We start from the raw sequence: 12,903 nt of genomic DNA, 5'->3' as shown, positions 1-12,903 counted from the left end.
TCCCTTGGAAGATTATTCCAAAACTTCACTCCTCTGAGGGTTAGAAATTTTTGTCTAATTTCAAGTGTAAACTTCCCGATGACCAGTTTATATCCATTTGTTCTTGTGTCCACATTGGTACTAAGCTTAAATAATTCTCCTCCCTCTCCGGTATTTATCCCTCTGATATATTTATAGAGAGCAATCGTATCTCCTCTCAACCTTCTTTTGGTTAGGCTAAACAAGCCAAGCTCCTTGAGTCTCCTTTCATAAGACAGGTTTTCCATTCCTCAGATCATCCTAGTAGCCCTTCTCTGTACCTTCTCTGTTCCAGTTTGAATTCATCCTTCTTAAACATGGGAGACCAGAACTGCACACAGTATTCCAGGTGAGGTCTCACCAGTGCCTTGTATAACGGTACTAAAACCTCCTTATCTCTACTGGAAATACCTTGCCTAATGCATCCCAAGACCACATTCACTTTTTTCACAGCGATATCACATTGGCGGCTCATAGTCATCCTGTGATCAACCAATACTCCAAGGTCCTTCTCCTCCTCCGTTACTTCTAATTGATGTGTCCCCAGTTTATAACTAAATTTCTTGTTATTAATCCCTAATTTCATGACCTTGCACTTTTCACTATTAAATTTCATCCTATTACTATTACTCCAGTTTACAAGGTCATCCAGATCTTCCTGTATGATATCCCGGTCTCTCTCTAAATTGGCAATACCTCCCAGCTTTGTATCATCTGCAAATTTTATTAGCACACTCCCACTTTTTGTGCCGAGGTCAGTAATAAAAAGATTGGTCCCAAAACCGATCTCTGAGGAACTCCACTGGTAACCTCCCTCCAGCCTGACGGTTCACCTTTCAGTATGACCCTCTGTGATAGTCTCCCCTTTAACCAATTCCTTATCCACCTTTCAATTTTCATATTGATCCCCATCTTTTCCAGTTTAACTAATAATTCCCCATGTGGCACAGTATCAAACGCCTTACTGGAATCTAGGTAAATTAGATCCACTGCATTTCCTTTGTCTAAAAAATCTGTTACTTTCTCAAAGAAGGAGATCAGATTGGTTTGGCACGATCTACCTTTTGATAAACCATGTTGTATTTTGTCCCATTTACCATTGACCTCGATGTCCTTAACTACTTCTCCTTCAAAAATTTTTTCAAGACCTTGCATACTACAGATGTCAAACTAACAGGCCTGTAGTTACCCAGGTCAATTTTTTTCCCTTTCTTAAAAATAAGAACTATGTTAGCAATTCTCCAATCATACGGTACAACCCATGAGTTTACAGATTCATTAAAAATTCTTGCTAATGGACTTGCAATTTCTTGTGCCAATTCCTTTAATATTCTTGGATGAAGATTACCTGGGCCCCCCGATTTAGGCCCATTAAGCTGTTCGAGTTTCGCTTCTACCTCAGATATGGTAATATCTACCTCCATATCCTTATTCCCATTTGTCATGCTACTAAGATCCTCATTAGCCTTATTAAAGACTGAGGCAAAGTATTTGTTTAGTTATTGGGCCATGCCTAGATTATCCTTTACCTCCACTCCATCCTCAGTGTTTAGCTGTCCCACTTCTTCTTTCTTTGTTTTCTTCTTATTTATATGGCTATAGAACCTTTTACTGTTGGTTTTAATTCCCTTTGCAAGGTCCAACTCTACTTGACTTTTAGCCTGTCTCACTTATCCCTACTTTGGTTTCCCTCTTTTAAAGAAAGGTGTTTTTTTTTTAAACTACAACACTGTTCCCAAGTTTATATATATGTAAATATTATGGGGGTGATTGTGGTTTACTGTAAGTGTTCTTTTGCAATATGGGGTGACATACTGATCCCTGTATAGGTCTGTCAACCTTTCAGGGATTGGCACCGGGGTCTTAAATGAAGTCTGTGAAGTGTTCCCTTCCTTGCTCAGTCCCCATTTCAAAAATACCAAATAAATGGGCATGATTTGCTCAGCAATCAAGAAGCAAGCTAGCATAGACTGGATTATATCCTTTCTGTACACATTCAAAGCCACTGGTGTGAAAAAGTTTGTATTATACAGCTATTTCCACTGTGGCAGACAATGAGGGAAAATGTACTATTTATTATTAATGCTGTCACGCTCAGATTTCCTAATTTTGGCAGTGTATTCACCAAGGAATAGCTTGCTGAAGTCATATATTAGGCAATAAAACACATGCAGTTTTAGATTCGGCTTCCATTTTATTACTACATCACAGCAGTCAAAATAAGACAGACTGCAAGAAATGTAGGACTCAAGTTTGATATTTTGTAGTTGTGTGTTTACTAAATGACCATATATTGTTAGCAGATCTTTTAGGCATTTGGACATGGGAGCAGGCTGTATCATATATATTTTTCAAGCTTACTATTTTAGGGCTAGATTGTACAATACCTATTCACATTGGTGAGTACTGACTCAGAAATAAAACTGTAATTGCAAATTCACATAAACAGATTCAACACTGCTCAATACATTCAAATATATCACATCCATCCTCTCCCTGAAATCAAATGGGCACAAAACCTTCAGAAGTGTTTGGGGGGGAACAACCAAAGGTTCAGTTACAAGTCAGATCTTTTAGGTGGTTTGTATTTTGCATCTGTCAGCATTTTGAACATTTCCCTGAGGAAGTGGTGTGTCCGCAGTAATGTCTGAATCGGATGTCGCTCAGATGATGCTGATGGTTCAATGCAGCTGTTTTCTGGTTTAAAGTTATTGCTTCTTGTTGGGGCACCAGTGTCGGAACAATTGATGGCTTCCCAAGTTTGCTTCTTTTGTCAGTCATGGAGTCACCCCCAAATCTTGAAGTGGGTCAGTGTGGCAGTGTCAGAATATATTGGGTGCCACGTGTACTCGATAGGACAAAGTACCCATTTGTGTGCTAGAGATTGCTGTTTGATCCATTTGTAGCTTACAAGGTGCGCTCTCTCCAATTGCTTAACTTATTTGACTATTTCTGACTTGTAGACATAGATCTTGCTTTAATAAGTCCAAGCATGACCTGAGATTTCAGTCCATAAACAGAATTTCAGATGTTTGGTTCATCATGGCATGTTATGCATTTTGATATGCTAGTAAGAAGCATGCCAACTTCTGCTATAATGACCCCTTCTCATCTGTTATGGATCACAGAGCTTGTATAGAAGTTTGTACAAGTCTTTCAACCAAACCATTTGTGGCTCCATGGCATAGTGCTGAGATAACATGTCTAACACCATTTTTCTTCATGAACGACTGAAACCCTTCTGAACTTAGCTGAAAGCTGTTGTCACTCACAGCTTGTTCCTGCTGCCCAGTTCTTGCAAACAAAATTCAAAGATTTTTCTACCATCTGTGCAGCTGTGGTGGTTTTCATGCAAAAAATATGTGACCATTTGGAATGGGCATCCACCACTACTCGATACATTATTCCCCAAAATGGTTCTGCAAAATCAATATGCAGACCCTGCCACGGTGCTGAGGGCCATTCTCAGGGGTGTAATGGTGCTGGTTTAGGCATGTCTGGTACCTGTTGGCATCCTAAACATTCCTTAGCAAGTGGCTCTATTTGTTAGTCAATGCCTGACCACAATACAAAATTTCTGGCAAATGCCTTCATTTGTACTACTCCTAGGTGACTTACGTGGATCTTTTCTAAGACTCTTATATGCAGTTTGCTAGGTATAATAACATGAATTCCTGGATGTAACATAAATTCAACTTTGCCAGTGTAAAAGGGTGCCAGATTAGGGTGCTCAGTGTATTTCCAGCCCTTCAGAGTGGCTTCATAAACCTCTTGGTTTCTTGCTCGAACAAACTACAAGTCACTGGGGCACACTCAGTTTGTAACAAGTTTACAAATATAATAGATTTTGTTTTTGTTACAGGTTACCCTTCAACTAGCATGGGCAGACAGGGGAGCCTATCTTGGTTTGCGTGAGCATCTGTTCTTTTGAATTCGATGCTATAGATATAACCTGCCAAGAAGAGGGCCAAGCATTGCATACATGCTGCAGTTGTCACAGGAACTCCCTTCCTCAGATGCAAGATTGATACTAGGGCTTGGTGCTCTATGACAGGTGTGAATTTCTTTGCACCCAATACCAGACTTAAAGCGTCTTTGTCTATTTGTGCATAGTTACATATTGGCACTGTGAGAGACTGGAGGCGAATGCTATGGATCTCTCTCTGCCATCTGGCATTGTGTGCAATATAACTGCCCCCATTCCATGTAAAGAAGCATCACATGCTAACTTGACAGGCAACAGTGGGTTAAAATGCATTAGCTCACTGTCTGATATGACCAATTGTTTTGCTTCCAGGAAAGCTTTTTGACGCTTACATGACTATACCCACTTTTGACCAGTCTGCAGCAAACAGTTCAGCAGATGTAATACAGTTGCTAGGTGTGGTCAAATCGGCTATAGTAGTTAATAAATCCTAGAAATGTTCTACATTATGACACATTCTTTGTCAGAAGAGGAGTACTTGTGGCACCTTAGAGACTAACCAATTTATTTGAGCATAAGCTTTCGTGAGAGTCTCTAAGGTGCCACAAGTACTCCTTTTCTTTTTGCGAGTACAGACTAACACGGCTGTTACTCTGAAACCATTCTTTGTCAGAAGAGCTTCCAGCACTGCTTTAATCTTCTCCTGAGATTTATGTAGGCCGTGTACATCAGTAACGTGCACGCAATAAGCTATTGAGCCCTTGAAAAGTTCACATTTTATGCAATTGGCTTGTAACCCAGATTCTTTTAGACACTTCACTATCCCCTTCCAGGATGCCAGATGTTCCTCTACTGGTCACAGTCATGTCATCCAGATACCACTGTGTGCTCAGAATACCTTGCAAAACTTGATCCATTGCCATATAGCAGGAGCTGAAGCAATGCTACACACTAGCCTGCTGTATTGGTAGAGAGCCTTTTGTGTGTTGATTGTGAGGTTTGCTTTAGACTCTTCCTGAACTTCCATGTGTAAGTGTTTTCAGACTGACCTTAAAATATCCACAAACCCTTACTGCAGCACATTTTTCACAGCTGGGCTGATAGGAGTTCCCCTCTTGCTCCAGGCCCCTGTTGAAAGCATGCTCTCTCTTTCTGGGCATTCCAATTCAGCGTCTACCTTTGAGCGACTACTGTAAGGTATAGGTTGAGTTTTGTGAAACTTGGGTTGTGCCTTCTCGGCTAGGATCATTTTAGCCTTCATGTGGTTTAGAGTTCCTGTGCCCCCCTTGATTATTCCCAATGCCTGACATAATATCCCTTCCAGCTGCTGTTCAGCTGTTTTAGTGGGGTATACTGAAAGTGACTTTAGAGATCTTTATAGATTTCCAATCCAGAGGAACATTGTATAACCATTCATCGCCCCAGAGGGCTTTGCCCCCCTTCTCAATGATATGAGAGTCTAATAAACATTGCTTATTGTTATACTCCACATTCACTTGTTTTACTCCAGTTGGTGCTATCTTTTCTCCCGTATATGTTTTAGTAACATCAGTGTCTCCCTCAGTTAGTTATTTTTTAAAGTTTTCATATATTCTGAACATGAGACTATGGAGCCAGTGTCCACTTCCATTTCAAGTATTTTTCCCTCCACCTGGGGTGTCAACCCGATTGCTGACTTGTGATTTTGGCTTACACTATATCCACAGCTGGCTATCCACTCTCACAGTCTGTGTCACCATTGCCTCTGTCTGCAGAAAGAAAAGGAGTACTTGTGGCACCTTAGAGACTAACCAATTTATTTGAGCATAAGCTTTCGTGAGCTACAGCTGAATTCCACTGAATGCATCCGATGAAGTGAGCTATAGCTCACGAAAGCTTATGCTCAAATAAATTGGTTAGTCTCTAAGGTGCCACAAGTACTCCTTTTCTTTTTGCGAATACAGACTAACACGGCTGCTACTCTGAAATCTGTCTACAGAGTGTACCTTGATATTCCTTTTTCTATATCCTAATTTGGTCTCTTCCTTATTTCTTATAGCGTGACAAACTGTTTGGCTATGACCTTTTTTATTACAGCTTCTGCAATGTGCATCTTTAAATCAGCAATCACCAGGAGCATGGAATGCTTTTCCAAACTGATAACAAGTGTCTGTTTCCTGAGTGGACTGGCACTTTCCTTGGGTTACAGATACTTTACGTGCTCCTACTTCTGTTTTAGCTCCGGTGCAAGTGTGCAAGTATGATGTCCTCTTGGATATTTGAGCATCCAGCTCCCAAACTCTTACTGCTGCTTTTGTTATTCTGACCTCTGTTTCTATCTTTGCTTCTGCTTTGAATTTACTACTGCACCTTTACCTTTTCCTGCAATATGTTCTGCCACTTTGCTGGGACACTTAGAAACTCTCTTGTAACCAAATGTTGAATCTATGGGTGTGCTGTATGGCGCAGATATGATGCAGAGAAATTCATAACATTTGCTGATAGATATCTCTGGAGTGTACTGCTGACTTTATAAAACTGTTTGTTTAGAAAGGTAAGTAATCTCCATATGTTGCTCTCGTCTCCCTTTGACTTGTCTCTATACTTCTTAAATACTGGCTAATTATGGGCATATTTCCCTTTCTCCTCCCAACACATTATTTTTAGGTTAATCTTGAATTTGAAATAAAGGTCAGTGAATTAACTAATTGCAATTTTGCTCAGGTTTCTTTCTTTTCTTTTCTTTTCTTTTTTTTTTTTTAACTATAAAGAGATAACTGTTGCTCTCTCCAGGCAAAATCTTCCCTTAGGACGTGTTTGATTACACCAATAAACTTTTCGGTCTGGAATTGCAAACATTAACCATACATGTGACCATTGTTCCAAAAAATAATTGTGGTTAAAAGACCTCATTTATTAAGCTTTTATGGATGGTCAGTGCAGTAAAAGGGAGGTGAGTAATGTAAACTTTTTAATGGTTGTAATTATCTGAATGTATTGATTGTGATGTTATGGTTGCATGATGTGAAGGGTCTGAGTGGGGAGCAGGGACAACACATAGATTCCCAAGGCCAGCTTTAATTTGCACATTTTTATATTTTGTTTTATTTTTTCAGTCTTTGAGAGGAATATAGGTGAAACTTGCTCTTATTTGAAAATGATGTATTTGTTTCTGTTATATTTTGGGGAATTTCTGCAACAAAGGAGCTTCCCAAGGCAAAGGCAAAATTATATAGAAGAGTACAGTGATTTAACACAATTTAAATTTTAATACCAGCTTGTGCTATTTTTTTCATGTGCATTATGCAAAAATCTCAGAACAGTGGATAATTAAGGACAGATTAAAGCCATTAGTATACAGGAAAATATTAATTTTTAAACTGACATTTGTTAGAATGAAATTTACTATTTGACTTTAAGATTTTATTTAGGTGTTGTAAAATATAATTCCTTTTCACTCTTGAAATGGTAGACTTTGGCATGTGTTTTTAATGTGGTGGATTAAGAAAATACTTTTTATGATTAGAGTGTAATGTACCCATCAATTATTGTGTGGCCACTATATCCACGGTTACTCAATTCCAGTGCCCTGGAATGACTTATTGTTGCTTTAAGCTTGGGATAGATTCCGTTTCCACCAGATACTTTCTCTATGCAGGTTGGGTGTCAGTTTCAATGTACAGTACCAGGAATAAAATTGACATGCAAACTATCTTTGCACCTGACAAGACTAGGTTACAGATATACTTAGAATGTCAATGCTTGTATTTCTCTAAATTGTAATGTATTTTGTGGATAACTTCATAAAACTGATGACATTTCAGTTTTGTTTATAACAGTAACTTAAAGGAAATATGTTTTGTGTATTTTTAAGAAATTATTTTGGATCCTGAGAAGGTATGTGCAGTAAATTCATTGAATAAGTTGTCATGTAGCACAAAATACCCAATGATTCATTTGCATTATATATTTGCATCTTACTGCAGGCAGAGAATTCAGCATTGGCTCTGGAAAATGAAAATCAAAGAGAACAGTATGAAAGGTGCCTCGATGAGGTAATGTAGATTTAAGAAAGGTTCTGTGACTGAGTTTTGCTGACTGTAATGAACAACGAACAGGCAGTTTCCCCAAGCCTGCCTTTCCAGTAGGTTCCCAGCCCTGGAAGCTCTGTTGTTCTGCTTTCAGGGTCACCCTCATGACTGTATCTCTCACTGTCTGCTAACTTTCCCTCCTCTAGCACATACTCAGCTTGCCAAACAATCCTTTAGTGCTTTGTTTACAATCAGGGAGCCCTCAGCTCACATGCTTAGTTTAGCATCTGCTCAGGCCTCGCCATGCAGCCCATTGCCTTGGGTGATGGCTTCTGTTGTTTTCAGTGATTTCATTACATAAAAGGACTTAACGGCTCCTTCCATTTAGCTCGAAAGAAGGGTGCTTAGCACCAGACCCAGCTTAACCAATGTGCACTCTGTGCCCTTGCACAGGGCCACCGTCTCAGGAGGGCTGGAGGGAAAGGGGAGAAGGGCTGGTGACCACTGGGGGAAAAAAAAAGGGATGGGTAACTGGCCTGTCAGCATTTTATTTTGCCCACTACATTAATCCTTGTGCTGAAAGGGAGGATGCCCTCCCCAAATTCCTGATCTCACTGCAGTGCTGTGACCTGCTGCTGGCCACAGAAGGCATGCTGCCACCGCTGCTGTGAGAGTGCTCTGTTGTGCCTATAGTGGATGGCATGGGCTAGCCGCGCTGGGATCTTTTTACTTGGAAGCAAAGCATGCTCAGGCTATTGCCGCTGCCTAACTCATGTAAGAGCTGGTGTTACTGGTTGTTGCCCTATGGAAGGGTATGTAGCCTTTTTGAAACACAAACAAATAAATAAAATATGGCCCACCCAAAGGTTTTAGTGGATTCTGTGGCTGTCTGCACCCACCATCGCATGCTCTGTCTAGTTTGGCTTGAACCAGATCTGTGGTTGCTATATATATAACTATAACTCAGATAAACGGCAGCCTTTACACCTTGCAGCATAGCAACACACAGCAGCCTGTGCATTTAAAAAAGCAAAACACTACACTACACACAGAATTCTCCCCTTGGAGAAAGGACAAGACAGAAAGAACAAATCGCATATGACAGATACTAGTCACGTCACTTAACGCACTGGTGGAAGGTGCTCAGATACTATGGTGGTGTAAGAACCTAGTTAGGATAGAATATAAGAATTAATTACGTTTAATAGGAAATTGTGAAGTTATTTGTTTTTTATTATCTGCTTGTCTTGGATATGATGTGGCCATAGAAGTCATTTCAGCACTGGGTTAAGTGAGACAGTTACCCACCATTGAGAAAATAAAAGGGGTCCACATATTTAGACTGTAAGCATTTGGGGGAAGGAACCCTCTTTTTGGTGTGTATTTGTACAGTGCCTAGCACAAAGGGGTCCTAGTCCATGACTGTGGCTCCTACGTGCTACTGCAATACAAATAATAGTCATTTTAAAACTGTGCTCCAGATTTTATTTTCTCAGTGCTTCAGTCAGGTGATTCAGGTCTTCCGCTGGCATATCTGTTCCTTCCCATTCTGTGAATGCTCTCCTGGAGGCAATGTTTCTTGTCTGTAAGTGACAAGGGCTGCTGTTTCCAGTAAGGTACATTGTCTTGTGTCTTGCCTCTCATTTTTTCTGTGTTCCCTTCTTTTTTTCTTATACCTCTGTTATTTCTAATCACCTCTCTTCTTCTTTGCCTCACCTGTTACCCACTATATTTCTCATCTCTTTCCCCACCTCCAATGCCTTGACCTCTCTCTTCCTAGTGATATTGTAACCTGCCCTATCTCAGCCGAAATAGGCCTGGACCTATGTGAGCAATGATGCACATAAATTGGTTTCAGCAGCCATGACAACCTCACCACAAACCCGGAGACAAGCACTGTGAGTTCCAACTATGACAGCCACATGGGCATCTAACACTGAGTGGGCTCACACAGGAATGTCACTCACAGGAAGGGTTCACAAAATAAACAGGGACCTTTACTTCCACTCTGCTGAGATAATCTCAGTGAATTCAGTAAAGAAACAATAAACAGAATTAATGATCTGACATAAACACAATTAAGAAATAATCCATTAATGCCCTTGGGACCCTGTGGCTCCAATTGCCTTGAATCGCATGGATCCCTCTGGAGCAAGCATACCCTGATACAAAGTTATTCCTAACCAGGGATTCTCAGCAGAGCTGGTCAAAAAATAAAAACATTTTAAAAAATTATGAAAAATTGTCCATTTTTTGGTTAGAAAACTTTTGTTCTTTAAGACTCTAGGCCCAAGGTACAAGCTCCACTTCTCCCAGGCAGGAGCTCCTTCCCTGGTCCTTTTCTTGTTTGATCCAGATTTTAGGAGTTTCCTATGCAATCTTCAGGACCAGAGACCAGCTGCCTCATTCTCTTTCCTTCCAGGATGTCTCACATGTTCACTTCTGCCACCAAAATGACCTGGTTGGCTGAGGGGAAGGGACTCAGTTGTCCCTCAGAACAGCAGGCTCTGATCAGTCCCCGAGTTGCAGTAGATCAGCCCTCTAAAAGAGAGTTTCAGGGTCCATTACAATAATTATTTTTAATTTCCGACCAGCAATCAAATCAATCATGAATCATGATCTTTGGACCCCACACAAAAGGGGGTGTCCCATCCCTGTCAGACTGCAGAGGAAGCCATACAAGGTCACAGCATCAGCCAGAGATGATCAATATTATGCATGGTCACGTCATGTTCTGACCTCTGTTGATTAAGGGGAATGCTATGAACCAAGGGTGCATTTCATCCTCTTCATGTCTTGCACACCCAAGAGCTGGATTCAAGGCAGTTCATAATTCCTGGGCCCCTGTGCTCCTGTGACGCCACCCTGCCTCTAGTTGGGGTAATGATGGTTGTAGGGTTGAGGGAATCTGCCACTGTCCTGTGGGCCTTCATTCCCAAACCGCGGCTCCCTGTCCAGGAAGGCCAGGGTCTGTCCCAAGCAGAGGGTAAACCTGCCACCCCATAAGTGGATTCTGTGCTTGGCCATACATGCCACCTCAGCAAAACTTTCATGGTGGGTGGGGCTCCTACCTGGGGAAGAAGTTCCAGCATCATCCCAGCCTAGCCATGATGGGTTGGCAACAACATCTCATCACTTCCCACCCCTCCACCCCGCCCCGCAACATGCACAAACTAAAGCGGTGAAGGTATGAAAGTTCCCTCTTATTTCCTTTCTTTGAGGAGCAAATAGCTGTTTGAGCTCATGTTTGACACCTATGAGTACAGCCTCTCTCACTTCCATTTCCTCCTCCTTTCTTTGTCTCCTTCTTCATTCCATCATTCCTTGTACTTCCTTCTTCCTCATTCATTCCATGCCCATCCGTCACTATTCAAGAGTGAATACTGTACCTCTGACTTAAAATTTCATGTTCTCCAATCATTTTCACCAGTAAAACTCAATCAAACTCAAATATTCATAGACAGAAAACATACAAGGGATATGAACATGACTGAAGCAAAATCCTTTATGAAGTCTATTAATATATTCACAGATTTTTAAAATTAATTGCCCGTCTCTATTATTTTATCTGAAGTTGACATATGAACATCTCTGGAATAATATTTGGAAGTAAATAGCACTGAACTGCCCAATCCTACACAAACCAGAAAAAGAGCTCATTTATTTAAAATTCAAAAATATACTGTAAACCTATCTCTCTGTCTAGAAAACATAATGCAAGAAACAGGATTATCTTCCTGTACCTTATGGGCTTGAGGTTACATGCTTAATCCTAGTTTCCTATTCAGGAATTTGACTGTCAGTTTATTGGCAAGAAGTGGTATAATGTTTATTCACGTTATTGTGCCAGCTAAGATTTCTGTCAAGCTTGACTGTACTGATATAGAGGAAAATGTACAAATGACTGCTTCAGTGATAGATGAAATCTTAAAATGATTGCATCTTAATATTACTATAATACATTTCCAATTAGCACCCCCAACATATAAAGGCTTCTTCAATATGCATTTTACTTTTTAAAAAAATGAAAGAAAAATATCTCTCAGAGCTTCTGTTTAATTAATTAGAAAATCCTAAATGTTACACAAAGCCATATGTTAAAGATACAGTTCTGTAAAAAAATACTTCACATACAGAACTCAAGTATCTAGGCCAAATTTTAGTGAGAGGCGTTGCAGTCTGGTTCAGGATATCCAGCACCACTCAGGTTTGGCAATGCCCCCCGCCCCGCCCCCTCTCCCCCCCATTAATAGTGTGGGGAGTGACTCAGATTTCAGAGTGGCTGCTGCTGGCATCATTGCACTGGGCCTGAGGTGACCCACCAGGCTGAGAACCTGGAGTTAGGAGCAGAATCAGGGAAAATTCTCCCACCACTAGCGTGCCTGGAACTCAGGGAGAGGCAGGATCAGGAGTGGCCTTCCAGCTGTATGCGGGGCAGAGCCTCCCTAGCTCCTCAGGGAAGGCAGTGACTCCAACCACCTGGGCCCTCAATGTCTTCCCCATCCCCTCTCTAGCCCCCCAGGCAGCACAAGGCAGGCAGCGACCCCAAAGACCTGGCTCTCTCTAACCTCCTTCAATCCTTCTCCTCTTCTTAAACTCTTTTGTCTCCATGATAATTTTTTAGAAGGATGATGAGGGGCCTCACCTTCAGATTTTTTTCTGGGTCCCAAAAAACATCTGTGTGGTCCTTGCCCTCTAGCCTGTAAGACGAACCAGGAACGCTCTTACAATGTAAAGTGTTCAGCTTGCAATTTTAACACAGTTTTCAATACACCACAGACAATGCCTACCACACAGGAGTGTTGTGTGGCTTAATGTCTGAAAGCCTTTTGACATCCTCAGGTGAGTGGCATGGTATAGGTGTAAAGTAGTCTTAGTTAGCAGTTACTTCACTTTCCCACAAACAGGAACAGGAATGTTAACCACAGGAATGAATTTCCCATAATTATG

The 12,903-nt window shown here is 41.0% G+C and overlaps 1 protein-coding gene across 15 annotated transcripts in view; it reads left to right on the top strand.

Moving 5' to 3' along the window:
- Positions 1 to 12,903, top strand: part of NCKAP5 (NCK associated protein 5) — a 623,444-nt gene that overhangs the window by 473,600 nt on the left and 136,941 nt on the right. For all 15 annotated transcript variants that reach the window (XR_012154214.2, XM_073305284.2, XM_073305277.2 and 12 more), the window contains one exon: positions 7,909 to 7,977. Coding sequence is in view for 14 of the 15 variants with exons in the window: in XM_073305284.2 (XP_073161385.2) it covers positions 7,909 to 7,977 (69 nt within the window). In the remaining variant the exon portion in view is untranslated. The remainder of the gene's footprint in view (positions 1 to 7,908; positions 7,978 to 12,903) is intronic.

Source organism: Lepidochelys kempii, chromosome 11 (assembly GCF_965140285.1).
Source record: "Lepidochelys kempii isolate rLepKem1 chromosome 11, rLepKem1.hap1, whole genome shotgun sequence".
Lineage (NCBI taxonomy): Eukaryota > Metazoa > Chordata > Testudines > Cheloniidae > Lepidochelys > Lepidochelys kempii.
This window is presented reverse-complemented; position numbering and strand designations above follow the sequence as displayed.